Here is a 22630-nt window from a genome sequence, read left to right as displayed (position 1 = left end):
CGTTTCAAGCAAATAAGATTAGCAGTATGAAGAGTTTGATACTTACCATTAGAGGTAAGGTCTTTCTAGACACTTACAAGGAGACGACCTGAGGTGATATTCATCGATTTTGTTCAATTTCCGGGGATAAGTAGACCTTTATGTAACTTACTTCCCAAAAGGAAAAAATTCGACGGGCTTTAGTTTTGCCATATCAACCGAAAATGTTTTTGATTAATTAAAATCTAATTTTCCCAATAGTAGAAGGAAAGTGAGGTCGACCCGTCAGTCCCAGGTTCAGGTTTAGGTTCGGGATCGAGATCCGGGATTTAAGGGTGAAATGGGGGTAAAATCATCGAAAAGTCAATGTATTTATGATATTTCTCGCGACGATTTGTTTTCCCACATATCAACATATTGTGTCCAGGCCAACTTGTTCATTTATCTACGCTTATCTCGAAAGATACTTGAACGTATATCTTATCGCGTTTTATCGTACGGAATAAGTTGAAATGATGTAAAAAGTGATAACCTAGGCGGCGCGCGTGGATTCCCCAGGGGACGCGGTTAATTTGAATTTAAGAGTGTTTTGACGTCATGGAATATTCGTTGTTAAAGTAGAATGTAAAAATTTTTTAACTTCATTTTAATATCATTGTAGTACGCTTGGCACTTGAACCTATCTCACGAGTATTTCACTGGGTGAGAGATAACGCGCGCGTGCGTGGATTACCCGGGAGGCGCGGAGCACGCGTGCGCGGTTAATTTGAATTTAAAACACGGATTTGAGTGTTTTGACGTCATGGAATATTCGTTGTTAAAATGACGTAGAATGGAAATATTTTTAAACTTCATTTTAATATTATTAGCACGTAAGTTTTAAATTTCATTATCATATTTTTATACCTATATTTACATATTGAAATTGTTACGCATACATGGTTCCCATTTAATATTGGGATATATATAGTAATAAATACATAGAAAAATACTACAAAAGTTCAGAGGCGCGGATTGCCCGGGCGCGCGGTTAATTTGAATTTAAAACATGGATTCCCTCTCCGAAATAATTCATGTACCCAAAATTGGACCGCAAGTTTTTTTCTTTTAGGGGAATCTCTATGGGAGTTTAACATTACAATAAAGCTAATAGGTCCAGTTTGGGGTACTTTTGGTCCGAAATGGGGTACATAGGGCCGAAAATGGTGACTTTGGTCGTTTTAAGGGTACTTTTGGTCTATTTTGGTCAATTTTTGGGTACATCAGAAAAGCAGTTGGAAAAACGAAGAGCCTTATTTTTTTTTCCACCCATCTCCAAACTCCAAAAATTTATTGCTTTAATTTATTTATCGCTTCCGTAGGTATAAAATAAGATAAAAACCACTTACCTATATTTTAATTACGGTAAATTAAAAATACTTAATTAGTGTACTAAGTTACGTTTAAAAGAACCTTTTGTAACAATTCCAATATGTAAATATAGGTATAAGGATTGAAAAAATACTTAAAGTGGTTTTACTGATAAACTCTAAAGGAATTTAACTTTAAAGGGTATCTTAGATTATTGTTTTTAATTTTATTCAAGTTGAAAACGTATTAAGAGTCCTTCAAAGTACTATAAAAGGATTTTATTTACGAACTTAATTCATATTTTCTTCAAACTTTCAATTCGCTTTTATTACTATTTAAATACGGTAAAATATAATTCTTATACACAAATATAGTCAGAAAGATACTATAAAACACTAAAATTAAAATTAAATTAAATTTGTGTGGATAAGATTTGTAAATATCATTTTGAAACTAATAACTTTCACGCTTTATTTAAGTCAAGCCAATAAAAACAATTACCTATATTTTAAATACGGTAAAATATAAATACATTTCCGATATGTAAATCGGTAGAATAACACTATGAAAAGTTCCTTTTTCTTCTTTTAATACGACAACACACAACTCTGATACGCAAATATATAAAGAAAATATAAAAAAAAATTTACTCTACGTTCGATACGTTAAAATACATTTCCGATACACAAATGTAGATAAAGAAATACTATAAAATGTAAAAAGGTAGAAAAATACTACACATTAACCATTATGAATTTAAGCTTACAACATCCTTCACGTATAGAGCATAACATATATGTTCAGAGTTAACTTGTTTCCTCGTTATCTTTATCGCATGTGTTTTAAATAGCGTATGGAATAAGTTAAGAATGTACTGAAATGGTGTATGTTTAAACCTCGTAGAATAAAGAGTAAAACATATGTTCAGAGTCGGCTTGATTACTAAAGCGAATAACACAGAGACGTTTCCGGTGTAGTCACGTAGGAAGAAAAATACTAAAACACTCTCTATACTCTACATTCAACACGTTAAAATATACTTCCGAAATGCCAATATAGGTAGTAAAATACGACAAAATCTCTATACTTTACCTTCAATACGTTAAATTACATTCCAATATGTAAATATAGGAGGAAAAATACTACAAAAGCCTCTTTTCTTGGCGTTCAATATGTTAAAATAGATTTCTGAAATGCAAATGTAGGTAGTAAATACTACAAAATCTCTATACTCTACCTTCAATACGTTAAATTACATTCCAATATGTAAATATAGGTAGTAAATACTACAAAAGCCTCTTTTCTTGGCGTTCAATATGTTAAAATAGATTTCTGAAATGCAAATATAGGTAGTAAATACTACAAAAGCCTCTTTTCTTGGCGTTCAATATGTTAAAATAGATTTCTGAAATGCAAATATAGGTAGTAATTACTACAAAAGCCTCTTACTCTACGTTCAATACGTTAAATTAATGATATGCCTCCGATCGAATCGTTCATTTTTTCTTATTTAAATATACGCATTTAAATTAGAATTGCTTCTAGTGTTCGACAGTCGATTAATTTTTATCCACAAATTTTCCGATTTATTTAAAAAACGTTGGTAAAAAGAATATCATTTTAACTTATTTAATTGTGTTTTTTACCCAACCAAGCATTTATTTGAATAAAAGTGGTATTTATTTAAATAACCAATAGTTAAATAAAAATTGTTAAATGTTTAAATAATTGAAAGTGAACAAGCCTATTTTTTAAATAAAACAAACAGACTTAAGAGTTGATAAGATTTGTAAATATCATTTGAAACTAATAATTTTCACGCTTTATTTAAGTCAAGCAATTACATTTTTAAAAATGAAAGAAGTTAAACAATATAAAAATTTGTAAATATTGTAAATATTTTTAGGTAATAAAGAAATTAAGAAATGTTTTAATTAAAATATCTTTCATTTTCTACTACATTTTTAGAAATGAAAGAAGTTTAACAATATAATTATTCTAATATAATTTCAAAATCAGGTATTATTTAAAGTACAAATGCATAATTTAGTGAAGCAATTCTTATTTAAATACTTTTATTTAATTAATTTGTGTATCTGAAATCTATTTATTGAAAAATAAGTGGGTTTTACTATTTATCACGGTTTTATATATAAATATATATATATATATATATATATATATATATATATATATATATATATATTGGAATTGTTACAAAAGGTTCTTTTAAACGTAACTTAGTACATTAATTTATTTTGGAAGTTCAAAACGTATTAAGAGCCCTTCAGAGTACTATAAAAGGATTTCATTTACAAACTAAATTAATATTTTCTTCAAACTTTCAATTCGTTATAATTTGAATTTAAATGAAAACATCATGAATTATAGGTGCGTAATTACTATTAGCCCGAACGGATTAAAAAATACTTAAAGTAAGTGGTTTTACTGATAAACTAAAGGAATTTAACTTTAAAGGGTATCTTAGATTACTGTTTTTAATATTATTCAAGTTCAAAAGGTATAAAGAGTCCTTCAAAGTAATTTAAAAGAATTTTATTTACGAACTAAATCCATATTTTAGAAGTTAGTTTGTATGAAATACTTACTAATACCTAAAAAATGGACTTTAAAGTTGATAAGATTTGTAAATATCATTTGAAACTAATAATTTTCACGCTTTATTTAAGTCAAGCAATTACATTTTTAAAAATGAAAGAAGTTAAACAATATAAAAATTTGTAAATATTGTAAATATTTTTAGGTAATAAAGAAATTAAGAAATGTTTTAATTAAAATATCTTTCATTTTCTACTACATTTTTAAAAATGAAAGAAGTTTAACAATATAATTATTCTAATATAATTTCAAAATCAGGTATTATTTAAAGTACAAATGCATAATTTAGTGAAGCAATTCTTATTTAAATACTTTTATTTAATTAATTTGTGTATCTGAAATCTATTTATTGAAAAATAAGTGGGTTTTACTATTTATCACGGTTTTTTATATGTATATATATATTGGAATTGTTACAAAAGGTTCTTTTAAACGTAACTTAGTACATTAATTTATTTTGGAAGTTCAAAACGTATTAAGAGCCCTTCAGAGTACTATAAAAGGATTTCATTTACAAACTAAATTAATATTTTCTTCAAACTTTCAATTCGTTATAATTTGAATTTAAATGAAAACATCATGGATTATAGGTGCGTAATCTACTATTAGACCGAACTAATTAAAAAAAATACTTTAAGTAAGTGGTTTTACTGATAAACTCTAAAGGAATTTTGGAATTTTCTAGAATAGCAAAGTAAAACTAAAACGTAAACCAAGTTTAAAACGAAACTAATAACTGGGAGAAAGGTTGAAGTAAGTAATTTTTTTTGATTTTTCGTTTTTTAATTTTTGAGTTCCCTATATTATTATAAACTAAATTAAATATAATTTTTGAAAATTCGTGATAAAAGATCTGCTCCTTCGTGTTTTACATATATTTAAAACTCGAGATTTTAATGAATTGTTTTCAAAGCATGAAAAATATAGCAGATCCTTTGATTTTAATTGTAGTTAGTAGTTACTTAAAAAAAAGTCGCTAGCTGACTTGGAGCTGGTGTAGTTAAATTTTTAAAATGTGTATTTTAAATTTTGTTTGTAAAAGTTTTTTTGAAAAAGTTTAGTATTATAGTTTAAATTTATTAAATAAAATAAAATATAAATTATACATTTGGTTTAGTATTTTACTATTGCAAGTAAAATTAATAGTAATTTTAATTACTTTTTTAGTTTTTTTTTGACAAATATGCAAACTATTTAGTTATTTCAAAAACAAATACGTCGAATTATTTGGTATTCGAAATACTATTGGTTAGTTTTTATATATTTAATTTTATTTTTCAGAACAATTTATCTTTGTCTAGCTTCTTCTAACTTTAATTTAGATGGCCTTAAAGCCAAGTATTTAACAAATTTTGTAACCAAGTAGATGGAGCTTTAAACAATTTTTCAGTCATGTAGTCAAGGAAATGTTCAAATATACGTGTATTTGGTCATTTTGATGGTCAAATAGCCCAGTATGGAACTGCGAGATGATAGTCAGACATTGAGACGCGGGTAGCGCCCGTGCCCCAGCGTCCGCGCCCTCGCCCTGATGGTGCCCCGAGCCTCCGTCGACGTCTGAAATGTGAAATGGGGCACCGACGGGGCTGGCATATTTGTCAAAAAAAAACTAAAAAAGTAATTAAAATTACTATTAATTTTACTTGCAATAGTAAAATACTAAACCAAATGTATAATTTATATTTTATTTTATTTAATAAATTTAAACTATAATACTAAACTTTTTCAAAAAAACTTTTACAAACAAAATTTGAAATACACATTTTTAAAATTTAACTACACCAGCTCCAAGTCAGCTAGCGACTTTTTTTTTAAGTAACTACTAACTACAATTAAAATCAAAGGATCTGCTATATTTTTCATGCTTTGAAAACAATTCATTAAAATCTCGAGTTTTAAATATATGTAAAACACGAAGGAGCAGATCTTTTATCACGAATTTTCAAAAATTATATTTAATTTAGTTTATAATAATATAGGGAACTCAAAAATTAAAAAACGAAAAATCAAAAAAATTACTTACTTCAACCTTTCTCCCAGTTATTAGTTTCGTTTTAAACTTGGTTTACGTTTTAGTTTTACTTTGCTATTCTAGAAAATTCCAAAATTCCTTTAGAGTTTATCAGTAAAACCACTTACTTAAAGTATTTTTTTTAATTAGTTCGGTCTAATAGTAGATTACGCACCTATAATCCATGATGTTTTCATTTAAATTCAAATTATAACGAATTGAAAGTTTGAAGAAAATATTAATTTAGTTTGTAAATGAAATCCTTTTATAGTACTCTGAAGGGCTCTTAATACGTTTTGAACTTCCAAAATAAATTAATGTACTAAGTTACGTTTAAAAGAACCTTTTGTAACAATTCCAATATATATATACATATAAAAAACCGTGATAAATAGTAAAACCCACTTATTTTTCAATAAATAGATTTCAGATACACAAATTAATTAAATAAAAGTATTTAAATAAGAATTGCTTCACTAAATTATGCATTTGTACTTTAAATAATACCTGATTTTGAAATTATATTAGAATAATTATATTGTTAAACTTCTTTCATTTTTAAAAATGTAGTAGAAAATGAAAGATATTTTAATTAAAACATTTCTTAATTTCTTTATTACCTAAAAATATTTACAATATTTACAAATTTTTATATTGTTTAACTTCTTTCATTTTTAAAAATGTAATTGCTTGACTTAAATAAAGCGTGAAAATTATTAGTTTCAAATGATATTTACAAATCTTATCAACTTTAAAGTCCATTTTTTAGGTATTAGTAAGTATTTCATACAAACTAACTTCTAAAATATGGATTTAGTTCGTAAATAAAATTCTTTTAAATTACTTTGAAGGACTCTTTATACCTTTTGAACTTGAATAATATTAAAAACAGTAATCTAAGATACCCTTTAAAGTTAAATTCCTTTAGTTTATCAGTAAAACCACTTACTTTAAGTATTTTTTAATCCGTTCGGGCTAATAGTAATTACGCACCTATAATTCATGATGTTTTCATTTAAATTCAAATTATAACGAATTGAAAGTTTGAAGAAAATATTAATTTAGTTTGTAAATGAAATCCTTTTATAGTACTCTGAAGGGCTCTTAATACGTTTTGAACTTCCAAAATAAATTAATGTACTAAGTTACGTTTAAAAGAACCTTTTGTAACAATTCCAATATATATATATATATATATATATATATATATATATATATATATATATATATTTATATATAAAACCGTGATAAATAGTAAAACCCACTTATTTTTCAATAAATAGATTTCAGATACACAAATTAATTAAATAAAAGTATTTAAATAAGAATTGCTTCACTAAATTATGCATTTGTACTTTAAATAATACCTGATTTTGAAATTATATTAGAATAATTATATTGTTAAACTTCTTTCATTTCTAAAAATGTAGTAGAAAATGAAAGATATTTTAATTAAAACATTTCTTAATTTCTTTATTACCTAAAAATATTTACAATATTTACAAATTTTTATATTGTTTAACTTCTTTCATTTTTAAAAATGTAATTGCTTGACTTAAATAAAGCGTGAAAATTATTAGTTTCAAATGATATTTACAAATCTTATCAACTCTTAAGTCTGTTTGTTTTATTTAAAAAATAGGCTTGTTCACTTTCAATTATTTAAACATTTAACAATTTTTATTTAACTATTGGTTATTTAAATAAATACCACTTTTATTCAAATAAATGCTTGGTTGGGTAAAAAACACAATTAAATAAGTTAAAATGATATTCTTTTTACCAACGTTTTTTAAATAAATCGGAAAATTTGTGGATAAAAATTAATCGACTGTCGAACACTAGAAGCAATTCTAATTTAAATGCGTATATTTAAATAAGAAAAAATGAACGATTCGATCGGAGGCATATCATTAATTTAACGTATTGAACGTAGAGTAAGAGGCTTTTGTAGTAATTACTACCTATATTTGCATTTCAGAAATCTATTTTAACATATTGAACGCCAAGAAAAGAGGCTTTTGTAGTATTTACTACCTATATTTGCATTTCAGAAATCTATTTTAACATATTGAACGCCAAGAAAAGAGGCTTTTGTAGTATTTACTACCTATATTTACATATTGGAATGTAATTTAACGTATTGAAGGTAGAGTATAGAGATTTTGTAGTATTTACTACCTACATTTGCATTTCAGAAATCTATTTTAACATATTGAACGCCAAGAAAAGAGGCTTTTGTAGTATTTTTCCTCCTATATTTACATATTGGAATGTAATTTAACGTATTGAAGGTAAAGTATAGAGATTTTGTCGTATTTTACTACCTATATTGGCATTTCGGAAGTATATTTTAACGTGTTGAATGTAGAGTATAGAGAGTGTTTTAGTATTTTTCTTCCTACGTGACTACACCGGAAACGTCTCTGTGTTATTCGCTTTAGTAATCAAGCCGACTCTGAACATATGTTTTACTCTTTATTCTACGAGGTTTAAACATACACCATTTCAGTACATTCTTAACTTATTCCATACGCTATTTAAAACACATGCGATAAAGATAACGAGGAAACAAGTTAACTCTGAACATATATGTTATGCTCTATACGTGAAGGATGTTGTAAGCTTAAATTCATAATGGTTAATGTGTAGTATTTTTCTACCTTTTTACATTTTATAGTATTTCTTTATCTACATTTGTGTATCGGAAATGTATTTTAACGTATCGAACGTAGAGTAAATTTTTTTTTATATTTTCTTTATATATTTGCGTATCAGAGTTGTGTGTTGTCGTATTAAAAGAAGAAAAAGGAACTTTTCATAGTGTTATTCTACCGATTTACATATCGGAAATGTATTTATATTTTACCGTATTTAAAATATAGGTAATTGTTTTTATTGGCTTGACTTAAATAAAGCGTGAAAGTTATTAGTTTCAAAATGATATTTACAAATCTTATCCACACAAATTTAATTTAATTTTAATTTTAGTGTTTTATAGTATCTTTCTGACTATATTTGTGTATAAGAATTATATTTTACCGTATTTAAATAGTAATAAAAGCGAATTGAAAGTTTGAAGAAAATATGAATTAAGTTCGTAAATAAAATCCTTTTATAGTACTTTGAAGGACTCTTAATACGTTTTCAACTTGAATAAAATTAAAAACAATAATCTAAGATACCCTTTAAAGTTAAATTCCTTTAGAGTTTATCAGTAAAACCACTTTAAGTATTTTTTCAATCCTTATACCTATATTTACATATTGGAATTGTTACAAAAGGTTCTTTTAAACGTAACTTAGTACACTAATTAAGTATTTTTAATTTACCGTAATTAAAATATAGGTAAGTGGTTTTTATCTTATTTTATACCTACGGAAGCGATAAATAAATTAAAGCAATAAATTTTTGGAGTTTGGAGATGGGTGGAAAAAAAAATAAGGCTCTTCGTTTTTCCAACTGCTTTTCTGATGTACCCAAAAATTGACCAAAATAGACCAAAAGTACCCTTAAAACGACCAAAGTCACCATTTTCGGCCCTATGTACCCCATTTCGGACCAAAAGTACCCCAAACTGGACCTATTAGCTTTATTGTAATGTTAAACTCCCATAGAGATTCCCCTAAAAGAAAAAAACTTTCGGTCCAATTTTGGGTACATGAATTATTTCGGAGAGGGAATCCATGTTTTAAATTCAAATTAACCGCGCGCCCGGGCAATCCGCGCCTCTGAACTTTTGTAGTATTTTTCTATGTATTTATTACTATATATATCCCAATATTAAATGGGAACCATGTATGCGTAACAATTTCAATATGTAAATATAGGTATAAAAATATGATAATGAAATTTAAAACTTACGTGCTAATAATATTAAAATGAAGTTTAAAAATATTTCCATTCTACGTCATTTTAACAACGAATATTCCATGACGTCAAAACACTCAAATCCGTGTTTTAAATTCAAATTAACCGCGCACGCGTGCTCCGCGCCTCCCGGGTAATCCACGCACGCGCGCGTTATCTCTCACCCAGTGAAATACTCGTGAGATAGGTTCAAGTGCCAAGCGTACTACAATGATATTAAAATGAAGTTAAAAAATTTTTACATTCTACTTTAACAACGAATATTCCATGACGTCAAAACACTCTTAAATTCAAATTAACCGCGTCCCCTGGGGAATCCACGCGCGCCGCCTAGGTTATCACTTTTTACATCATTTCAACTTATTCCGTACGATAAAACGCGATAAGATATACGTTCAAGTATCTTTCGAGATAAGCGTAGATAAATGAACAAGTTGGCCTGGACACAATATGTTGATATGTGGGAAAACAAATCGTCGCGAGAAATATCATAAATACATTGACTTTTCGATGATTTTACCCCCATTTCACCCTTAAATCCCGGATCTCGATCCCGAACCTAAACCTGAACCTGGGACTGACGGGTCGACCTCACTTTCCTTCTACTCCAAATGGAAATTAACAGATTTTTAGGTTCCCCCCTTTGAAAAATTTTTGAATATTAAAAAAATAAATTATGTTAAACAAATTGTAATTGTGTAAATTCAGGTTAATTCGGGGAAAATTTTGTCAATTTACTTGCATTTACCTAATTTAAAATTTTATTTTAATATTTACCGAAATGTACCCATTTTTTCCCATTTTAAATAATATAACCCAAATTTACTTTTATTTAACGAATTTGCTTATTTTCTCCCAATTTACACGCATTTACTCAAATTAACCTGAATTTACCCAATGTACAATTTATTTAATATAATTTATTTTTTCATATTTAAAATTTTTTCAAACTCTTAAATCTGCAATTTAATTAATTAATTTCCACAGGGTAAAGTAGGTTTTAAGTTATCAAAAACGAAATCGAAGTGAATCACCTCGGGTCGTCTTCTTGTTGGTCTAATCAATAATTTATTTTTATTTAGAGAATGATTATTTTGAGATGAATTTTAGAGTTGATCCTAATCTCCCGCTTCGTCCTAAACCAAATCAAATCATAGCGGCATCCCATTTGATCCCTGAAACTGACGTCCCCCCCCTCCTTTAGTGTCGGAGGAAAAATCGTCATCGATGGCAGTGAATCGCTTCAACAAAATCATTTTATATCAATACATTTTGAATAAAATATTTCTAGTAATAAGATTCGATGGTTCTTGGTCACTTAATATAAAAGTAACTAGTGCTTGGAATTGTTTATTCATTATCCACAAATTTTCCGATTTATTTAAAAAACGTTGGTAAAAAGAATATAATTTTTATAATATATTATTATTATTATTATTATTATTATTATTATATTATATTTTATTATATATATAATGGTTTTTACGCAACCAAGCATTTATTTAAATAATTGTTTGTTTTATTTAAATAATAGGTTTATTCAACTATTGGTTATTTAAATATTATTTAAATATCGCCGAGCTTATTTTATTCATGGATAAAAATTAATCGAAATCCGAGCACTAAAAGTAACCGCGCTAGTAGCCCTTTGACTCCATGACCTAAATCAGTTTAAAGTTCATACGCGTCAGCAAAATCGTGGATAAAAATAGGCATAACTGCAAACACAATAAAATTGAACAAAAACACTCTTCGAATCCTTAAAGAGGCAAAAACCGAAAGAATTGCGAGGGTACAAAGGGTTGACGAAAAAAACCACAGCCCGACAAAGTGGTTTTCAACTTTAATATCGTTATTTCGTCGGGCGAAGATAGAGTATTCTGTCCACGATATCCCTCCCCCCCTGGGCTCGGGCCCCGAAACGCGCGTTACCGGCCCCGAAAGCGTGTTCCCCCAAAAACTCGGATAAGAAGCGCGGACTTAAAAGAAGTACTTAGGAAGAAACTGCGTCACTCGGAGATGAATTCAAAAGGCGGATTTTCAAAACCTTTTTTTCATTTGGCGTTTCTAACGCGCGCGCAAACTTTTTAAGTAAGTATCTGCCGTGCAGGGAAAAAAGAACTAGGGGGAAACATGGCCACTGTTTAGTTTCTTCAACAAAGTTACTTCTTTATCCCGAGCACCGCATTCAAAGTCTAGCTTCTGGCGGGATGTAGGTCAAACGCCGGAAAGATAGCCCATAAGCTACTTCGATTTCCCATACATTTATTTGGCAAGTTTAAATAATCGGTTTGGCAATTAAACTGTCGATTTAACGGTTTTTGGACGTTTATAGAGTTGGGTAAGATCAATTTGTAATAGCAAAAAGAATTGGTTAAAACCTATTTGTAATATCAAAAAGAATTGGCTAAAACCTATTTGTAATAACAAAACGAGTGGGGTAAATTCAATTTGTAATATCAAAACGAGTTGGCTAAAGTCAATTTGTAATCTCAAAACGAGTTGGATAAATCCAATTTGTAATACCAAAACGAGTTGGATAAAACTAATTTTAACATCAAAACGAGTTGGATAAAACCAATTTTAACATCAAAACGATTTGTGTAAAATCTATTCGTAAGAATGAAAACGAGTTAGGTAAAATCTATTCGTAAGAATGAAAACGAGTTGGGCAAAATCTATTCGTAAGAATGAAACGAGTTGGGTAAAATCTATTCGTAAGAATGAAAACCGGTTGGGTAAAATCTATTCGTAAAAATGAAAACTAGTTGGGTAAAATCTATTCGTAAAAATGAAAACGAGTTGTGTAAAATCTATTCGTAAGAATGAAAACGAGTTAGGTAAAATCTATTCGTAAGAATGAAAACGAGTTGGGTAAAATCTATTCGTAAGAATGAAAACGGATTGGATAAAATCTATTCGTAAAAATGAAAACGGGTTGGGTAAAATCTATTTGTAAAAATGAAAACGAGTTGGGTAAAATCTATTCGTAAAAATGAAAACGAGATGGGTAAAACCTATTCATAAGAATGAAAACGAGTTGGGTAAAATCTATTCATAAGAACGAAAACGAGTTGGTAAAATCTATTCGTAAAAATGAAAACGAGTTGGGTAAAATCTATTCGTAAAAATGAAAACGAGTTGGGTAAAATCTATTCGTGAAAATGAAAACGAGTTGGGTAAAATCTATTCGTGAAAATGAAAACGAGTTGGGTAAAATCTATTAGTAAAAATGAAAACGAACTGGGTGAAACCTATACATAAGAATGAAAACGAACTGGGTAAAACCTATTCATAAGAATGAAAACGAGTTGGGTAAAATCTATTCGTAAGAATGAAAACGGGTTGGATAAAATCAATTCGTAAGAATGAAAACCGGTTGGGTAAAATCTATTCGTAAAAATGAAAACTAGTTGGGTAAAATCTATTCGTAAAAATGAAAACGACTTGGGTAAAATCTATTCGTAAGAATGAAAACGAGTTGGGTAAAATCTATTTGTAAAAATGAAAACGAGTTGGGTAAAATCTATTCGTAAAAATGAAAACGAGATGGGTAAAACCTATTCGTAAGAATGAAAACGAGTTGGGTAAAATCTATTCGTAAGAATGAAAACGGGTTGGATAAAATCTATTCGTAATAATGAAAACTAGTTGGGCAAAATCTATTCGTAAGAATGAAAACGAAATGGGTAAAACCTATTCATAAGAATGAAAAAGAGGTGGGTAAAATCTACTCATAAGAATGAAAACGAGTTGGGTAAAATCTATTCGTAAAAATGAAAACGAGTTGGGCAAAATCTATTCGTAAGAATAAAAACGAGTTGGGTAAATTCCATTCGTTAGAATGGAGACGAGATGGGTAAAATCCATTCGTTAGAATGGAGACGAGATGGGTAAAATCTATTCGTAAAAATGAAAACGGGTTGGGTAAAATCTATTTGTAAAAATGAAAACGAGTTGGGTAAAATCTATTCGTAAAAATTTAAACGAGATGGGTAAAACCTATTCATAAGAATGAAAACGAGTTGGGTAAAATCTATTCATAAGAACGAAAACGAGTTGGTAAAATCTATTCGTAAAAATGAAAACGAGTTGGGTAAAATCTATTCGTAAAAATGAAAACGAGTTGGGTAAAATCTATTCGTGAAAATGAAAACGAGTTGGGTAAAATCTATTCGTAAAAATGAAAACGAACTGGGTGAAACCGATACATAAGAATGAAAACGAACTGGGTAAAACCTATTCATAAGAATGAAAACGAACTGGGTAAAACCTATTCATAAGAATGAAAACGAACTGGGTAAAACCTATTCGTAAGAATGAAAACGAACTGGGTAAAACCTATTCGTAAGAATGAAAACGAACTGGGTAAAACCTATTCGTAAGAATGAAAACGAACTGTTTAAAACCTATTCGTAAGAATGAAAACGAACTGGGTAAAACCTATTCGTAAGAATGAAAACGAACTGGGTAAAACCTATTCGTAAGAATGAAAACGAACTGGGTAAAACCTATTCGTAAGAATGAAAACGAACTGGGTAAAACCTATTCGTAAGAATGAAAACGAACTGGGTAAAACCTATTCGTAAGAATGAAAACGAGTTGGGTAAAATCTATTCGTCAAATAAGTTCGTTAAAGCAAAATCTATTCACACGTGACCTCGAAATGCTTTGGGAACGCCTATTTTAAAACGAGTTGAGCTAACCTAGAAATCAAATCTTTTAATTGTTGTTATCCTACAACAACAATTATGTATTTCTAAGTAGTCTTTGTAATGCCACAGCAGTCCAAATAACAATGACCACACGGAGTACAATAGAACGACATCACAATTAACAGGACTTAACTCCTTTCTACTACACGTTCAACTCAAAAGTTCGATCAACCAACAATAATAAGTGTTTCTATAAAAAAAACCAGAAAGAAATAGAATAATAAAATGTTTTTATCTGCGTCACGAGCGCTAGTTATTTAAAGGCCTAGGTTTTTTCCGTCTGTCCCCTTTTAAATTAACTTAGTGGAGCCCAAATACCCTGGTGGTAGGCCAACCGCTGAACATGTTGGCCTAATTTAAAGGGGGACAGGCGGAAGAAAACCTAGGCCTTTAATGGCATGGTTTACTTACACGCGGGTTTCAGTGACGTAGACAAAACATTATCACATGACCTCCCGTATTTTATAGAAACAACTATTGAGAAATTAAGCCCGAAAACACCAAAGAGATTTTGTACAGATTTGTTTGTAAGAAATTTCGCCAAATCTCCGTAGCCATTTAAGGCGCGGGGCTTAATCTCTCTAACATTGCAACGGCGCGAACGTGGGGGGAAGGGAAGGGGGTGCGGTTTGAAACGTAAAAGAGAACGTAGAGTAGAATAATGATGGCCTACTCTTCTCCTCACTTTCTGGAGTCCGGACAGGCTTTGACTTCGTTGGTGAGCGACCAGTGGCGACTTCAGGCTGTTGAGCAGCTCATTGTGGGGTCCCGGCAAAGTGGCCGACAGCGACAGTTGCTCCAGCTGCTGCTGCGTGACGTGGTGTTGCGGGGCGTGGTTGAGGGCGTCCCCCGAGACGGTGGGCGTGTCCCCGCCGCCCCCCGGGACGCCTGGACCGCCTCCCGGAAGAGCGCCTGGCGACGGATGCGCGTGCTGCGATTGCTGCGATTGGCTGCGACTGCTGCTCGGCGACGCGCTCCCTGACGTCACCGGAGTCGAAGCGCTGCCATTGGTCTGCGCCTTCTGTTGAGCCGCCTGTCGAGTTGCTTCTTTGACCTCCTGGAACTTCTCGATAAACTGCGCGGAGAAACAAACAAAACAAACTTAAGATTAAGTGTCGCTTCAGTGTTTAAATTAAGGCTTAGGAGGTTTGCAAGTTCAATATGCGTAGTTAATGATTAATGAAATTAAAAACGACTTCGTTATATTTGCATATTTAATAAAATATTTATGTTATTTACAATGAAAGTCCGACTAGTTTCGTCGTGCCTAGCATGACATCTTCAGTATTGAAATTTATAAAAATGTAAACAAAAATTTAGCTCTTAATGACAAACCCGGCCAAGGTCTTAGCGCCATCTGGTATAACCTTTTTGATGAGATCACGTAGCACTGTATAAAATTAAAATTTCAGTTAAAAATTAAAACCTATACTAGATTAACAAATTATTGTAACTCTTAAATTTAAACATTATCCCCTGAATTTAATTTTGTTAGAAATAATAATTAAACCACCCCTTTATTTTAATTGTATAACTTAAAAGACCTCCAGATGGCACCTAAGAGTACAACACAAAAAAGGGGAAAAAAATAATTAAAATTTTTTTTGTCAAACGACCGGTTATACCGTGACAAAGGCCGAGTTAATTTTGTATAAAGATGACGCAAGACTCACCAGGAAGGTTCAGTCCCTGAAGATGTCATGCTAGGCACGACGAAACTAGTCGGACTTTCATTGTAAATATCATAAATATTTTATTAAATATGCAAATATAACGAAGTCGTTTTTAATTTCATTAATCAGTGTTTAAATTAGTGTTGTAAGTCGGCAAATTTTCCGGAAAATGACCGAGGCCTTTTTTCCGAAACATTTTCCGTATTTTTCCGAAAAAAATACATTGTTTGCAAATTTAAATAAAGCGGAATTTTAGCCTCATTTTTTCGAATCTAAAAGTAAAACTAAACCTCTAGACTAGTTTAAACTGATTAACAATGTAACACTATTAATGTTTTATAGTATGTTTACTAATATTAAACATTTTATATCGATAAAAAGATAAAAATATTAAAAACCCTTAAAAAGTAATTTATGTTTCAATTTCTTATTTTTCCGATTTGCGGAAATAGTTCCGGAAAATTTTCCGCATTTTATTTTTCCGTAAAATTAACAACACACAAGTTTAAGTCGTCTCAAAACTAATATTAATTAATCATCTCATAATTTAAATCGATAATCAACAAATCTTTAATATCTACATACACCTTTTAACACGAACCAACAATTTTGCAAAATAATTTTTAAAATACAGCCGATATTTGGGACCGAGGCTTAGCCGCAAATATTTAAATCTAATAATTTTCGTACACATACTTTCGATTACAGAAAACTAATTTTATTTTTAAAGAGTTACATGTACGGTTAAAGAGCGAAATATCGTCAACGTTTCGTGGAGCGTGTGAACTAATATTAACGAGTAACTAGAGAGTGTGGTGCCATCTATTAATGGCAAAGGAAGTTCAAATGAAAAATAACGAAACAATAGCCATTGTAGAGTATTATAATTAGACAACTTATACTCTACTTTGTGGACTGTAACCTTAATTATATATCCCATATAAAATAAATTGTAAATAAATTACCATAATAGAAGTTATTGTCAAATTTACAAACAAGCCAATCAACGCGAGGGGTACTTTTGTGTCCCGCCTTTTGCGTCAAAATGTAGCTTAAGCGTCTTGTTTGGATTTCAACGCTAGCGACATCTGTTGAAAAACGAGCTACTTCACGTCGAGCGGACACTCACTTTAAATAATCTTACATTTCATAATATTATATAAAGCAAAGAAAAGCTATATCTCTTCATTTTACTAAATAAAACAAATACTGCAACCGTAACTAATCGAAAATTAGGCTTAAATGTGACTTAATCTATAAAACATCTCTAACAACACCACAGAAGGTTGGAAATCTTCCAAAAACAAATCCACGCAAATTTAGTATAGAGGTATAAAAGGTTTGAAATCCCCGTAATTAATATTGAAATTTTCAAATACCCCTTCGAGGGGTTCCTAAGCCTTGTTCTTTAGGCTTACCCGGAAGGTCTTAGCAGTGACCCAATTCTCGAATAAAAGCCCGATAATAGTCTCTAAACCTTATTAGAGAAAGCTCTCTTTAAGAGGCTCGTACGCCATCGGAAATCCCGAGAACGTAATCGCCAGAGCGCGGACCGGAGAGAGGCAAGCGCGGACCGAAGAGAAGCGAGCGCGGACCGCAGAGAGGCAGGCGCGGACCGGAGAGAGGCGGCTTTAGCCACGAATGACGCGGTACGAAAGTCCTCCAACATAAGGACAGGCGAGCGGAGGATAAGTAATCAGAGAAGTCAAGACGGATGACCGAAAGAAGGGGTCATTTACAATCTCTCTCTCCCTAATAAAATAACCATTACCCCCTTTGGCGCTGTAATCCAATTGGGAGAACGAAGGGCTCGTTTAGCTCCGCCCAATTCAGATCGTTTTCCAATGGGACGAATTAAGTTTTATTAATTATCGACACGCGCAACTGCGAATGACGGCCCGAGCCAAAACGAAGCTTATAAAACTATTTCGTCAGTTTCGAAATAGTCGTAAAAATTATTTGAAATGACGGTCTAATTCAGTTGTTATTTTAAACTGACGTTTTCCCAAATATTTTCAAACTAAATTTTCGCATTATGTATAAATATTTCGTAACGAAATTTTGGCATTGTTAAGAAATAGTTTGTAACGAAATTTTAGCATTATGAAGAATTATTTTGAAACGAAATTTTCTAATTTTGAAGAAAAATTTGGTAACGAAATTTTCGCATTAGTAGGAAATAGGAAATTTACTTGTTAAATTTAGATACAGTAAATTTTACTAATGAAAAGTTAGTTATATAAGAACAAAATAAATTTAATGCTTTTAAATTATGTACAATTTCATTTCTTTGGAATAAAGTCATTTTAATGATATTTAAAAAGAAATTGGTTAATTGTTGGTTCAACTTTCTCCCGTTAGTATTATCATTTCGAGGGTTACAGAATCAAGTCACACGGTCAAACGATTCTGCGAGCGCCCCATCGACCATTTTGAATAGACCTTAGAAATAAAATTCGAGCAGTGTGCCAATTGTATATCTAGGTAATTAAAGTAACAAAGGCAAACTAAAATATCTTCTATTTGTGCCTTTAATAAAATACCAATAAATTTTTCAGAGATATTCATCGTGTTATGATCTCTCTGAAAATTTATGGGGTGGTGGAGTGGTTAGCACTTTCGCCTCGCAGCAAGAGGAGCCGGGTTCGATCCCAGCTTGTGGCACTGGGTAAAAACTCGGAGCAACTCCTTCCGCGTTGAGTATACAAGTTCTCTCACCACTAGTTTAAGAAGTTTTCCATAAAAACTTGTTGAGGCTTACGGTAATAGTGAGTGTAGGGAGCTGTTGGCTAGCGTGGCACGAAGGGCTTGCCACCACCCTACTACGCATTGTAACCCGGCCACCTGAATTAATGGCTTTAAAAGTCGCATGCTGACTTAGGCCTAAGTTGGTGCCTAGCTGATTATTACTATTTTATTATTGCCCGTAAATTGAGTAATATTTTAAGCATAGAGTAACCCACTCGCATAGAGTGGAAGGCCCTATGGAAGCGCATGAAACATTAATCCTAACGGGCGAACTTGTTTCTGAGGCGTGAATTAATATAGTCCGAAGAGCGATGCAGTGGTTTTTTCATTTTTTAGAGTATAAAGTAACTTTTTTATCCGGATATTGTACATGACCTTTAGGCCAACTTGTTTATTTCACTCCTCGGAAACAAGACGTTGCGTACGAAAAGTGTTAACAAGTTTCGCTGATAGCCTTCCACTCTATGATTTTAAGTGTTCAAAAATTAATTTCCCAAGCAATGTCTATAGACACCGATTCTATAAACCAGCACTATACTTGGAATTCACAGAGAGAATTTGATACACGGTATGAAACTAGTTAAATGTAAATCCGCATTGAAATGTTTATATTTCTAAGAATAGCGATAGGCACTGATTCCCCGAATACTTCCGTAAGATACACTCGTGACTTGAATATTCGCTGGGGCCACACCGAACGAATATCAAAAGAACTTTATTTACACCACGCCGAGATAGGTAGAGAGGTTTTCCCTGGAGTACAACCCATACTAGATCCATACTAGGCGTGTAGTTTTCCCCAATGTTATTTTTAAGGAAAATGTACCTTCTTCGCCGAGATGAAAGACCCTGAAAGATATTGTTTACCCAATTCTTCAGAGGGGGGAGATAGGACAAGAGGGGAGGACATTTAGACCGCACGAAACTAGTGAAGCGTCTCTTACCCTTCTCACCCTGTTCAAACAAAGAGTTTAATAAATGAAAGACAATTAAAAAGCCTTATTACTAAAGGCTACCCTAGCGCAAACGCCTTTCTTCAAAAGAAGCTTGCAATATGAACTCGCAAAAATAATTTTCACGAACCAAAGATATGAAGACGTCGAAGATATTTGCTCAATTAGCTGCTGTGTACATTATATTTAATTAACTCACTGAAATTAGTTGCACGGTAAACGAAGCCAGGTTTTTTTGGGATTTTATATATATTTTGTAATGCTCTCTTCAGACCGGATTTTAGACTCCATTAGTAATTATTTAATATTTATTTTTATTAGTTTCCTTTTTTTTAATTGGTCAAATTAATTCCAGGCGTGTTAGACCAAGGTCACAAAACAGGTCGATCTAAACCAGTTTCGTACACGATAAACCAGTTTCTTATTGGGGACAAATTTAAATTGGTGAAATAGGTTTCACGCGTGTTAAATAATCAAGGTCACAAAACAGGTAGATCTAAACCAGTTTCGCACACGATAAACCAGTTTCTTATTGGGGACAAATTTAAATTGGTGAAATAGGTTTCACGCGTGTTAAATCAAGGTAACAAAACAGGTCAATTCAAACCAGTTTCGCATACGATAAACCAGTTTCTTATTGGGGACAAATTTAAATTGATCAGATAGGTTTCACGCGTGTTAAATCAAGGTCACAAAAACAGGTCGATTCAAACCAGTTTCGCATACGATAAACCAGTTTCATATTGGGGACAAATTTAAATTGGTCAAATAGGTTTCACGCGTGTTAAATCAAGGTAACAAAACAGGTCGATTCAAACCAGTTTCGCATACGATAAACCAGTTTCATATTGGGGACAAATTTAAATTGGTCAAATAGGTTTCACGCGTGTTAAATCAAGGTAACAAAACAGGTCGATTCAAACCAGTTTCGCATACGATAAACCAGTTTCATATTGGGGACAAATTTAAATTGGTCAAATAGGTTTCACGCGTGTTAAATCAAGGTAACAAAACAGGTCGATTCAAACCAGTTTCGCATACGATAAACCAGTTTCATATTGGGGACAAATTTAAATTGGTCAAATAGGTTTCACGCGTGTTAAATCAAGGTAACAAAACAGGTCGATTCAAACCAGTTTCTTGTCGGTGAATAATCTAATTTGGGGAAATCACGCGTGTTAAATCAAGGTCACCAAAAAGTCCGATCTAAGTCGGTTTAACATACCACAACTAACTAAAACTAAGCAGTTTAAGGTGTGTAAGCCATTTGAACATAATCTAAAGATAGATGAAAAAAATTAACCAAACTGGTTTAATAATTCGCTACCGGAGAACCAAGGTTAAGAAAGTAAAAAAAAAACACATTTTTTAGATTGCAATTATAATAATTGCCATAATAATGTAATAATTTAAATTTACTAAAAAGAAGGCTAAAGCAACAATAAAAATTAATTATCGAGTCAGTCTAAAATACTCGTCGATTCTAAATTAAGTATCTCTTTCAAAAACAGTGCGAAAAGTGGTTTGAAATGGTTTATATATTAAGTGTTTTCGACCCTGACGTTTCAAAATTTTCGTTAGAAATAAAAAGCGCCCCATTAAAATAAAAAGCCAAAGGCTAACCGTATAAATAGAAATATTATCATTTCTGGACAGGAAATTCGTACGGAAACCACGCTCTCGGGTGCAACCGGGAATACGAAGAAGAAGAAATCCCAGAAGTTTATTCCCTAATGGGGATGTCGCTGCGAGAGTTGCCTCGATTACCACCCCCCTAGCGGCCGAAGTGAAAAGAAAAAGTATGGAAAAAAAAACAAGATAGACTAGTATTTATATTACTGATTTACAGTATTACGTTATAACTCTACAACGAAATATAAATTAACAATAATTTTGGACGATTTGATAGTTAAACCGGTCCATTTCCCTAGAATATTTACCGATTCAGATAGATTAACCAATTCAACCGGTCCATTTCCTTAGAATATTTAACGATTCAGATAAATTAACCAATTTAACCGGTCCATTTCCTTAGAATATTTACCGATTCAGATAGATTAACCAATTCAACCGGTCCATTTCCTTAGAATATTTAACGATTCAGATAAATTAACCAATTTAACCGGTCCATTTCCTTAGAATATTTACCGATTCAGATAGATTAACCAATTCAACCGGTCCATTTCCTTAGAATATTTAACGATTCAGATAAATTAACCAATTTAACCGGTCCATTTCCTTAGAATATTTACCGATTCAGAAAAATTAACCAATTTAACCGGTCCATTTAGAGATATTTGGTACAAAGAATTCACCACTTTCATGATACCATAAGTAACATAATAAAAATTAGTATGAAAATTAACGAGATTTACAACCAAACTGATTTTCATAGTTATTGCGTAATCAAGATGTTTTCCCAGCACAGAGCCCTCTAGTGTCTAAAATACGCGAGACTTCCGCTAAGCCGATATATCTGGCTTCCGATAGATAGGCGGAAAATTAGGCTAAAATGATAAAAATTAAAAAGTTTTTTTTTAACACGCATGATTCGCACGCGGGCTTCAAAACAAAACCAAAGCCCCTCGCGACTCCAGAACGTGCTCTCCGATATTAGGCTTAAATTTTTATCATAAAGTAGTCATCCAAAACGGTAAGTCGCGAGTCCAAGTCACAACTTGAAGAGAGTATCAGTACCGAAATAAGGTTCGG

General features: G+C 31.4%; 1 protein-coding gene across 4 annotated transcripts in view; it reads right to left on the bottom strand.

The window, feature by feature from the left end:
* The window catches only part of LOC149921160 (homer protein homolog 2-like), a 344059-nt gene that overhangs the window by 29588 nt on the left and 291841 nt on the right, over window positions 1–22630 (bottom strand). For 2 of the 4 annotated variants that reach the window (XM_090163430.1, XM_090163432.1), the window contains exon 4: window positions 15218–15619. In XM_090163430.1, coding sequence (XP_090019556.1) covers window positions 15218–15619 — 402 coding nt within the window. The remainder of the gene's footprint in view (window positions 1–15217; window positions 15620–22630) is intronic. The other 2 variants (XM_090163431.1, XM_090163433.1) reach the window with 1 other exon arrangement.

This window comes from Leiobunum rupestre, chromosome 11 (assembly GCF_980474605.1).
Source record: "Leiobunum rupestre chromosome 11, qqLeiRupe1.1.hap1, whole genome shotgun sequence".
In the NCBI taxonomy this organism is placed as follows: domain Eukaryota; kingdom Metazoa; phylum Arthropoda; class Arachnida; order Opiliones; family Sclerosomatidae; genus Leiobunum; species Leiobunum rupestre.
The sequence above is the reverse complement of the archived record's forward strand: the minus strand, read 5'-3'. Positions and strand labels throughout refer to the sequence as shown.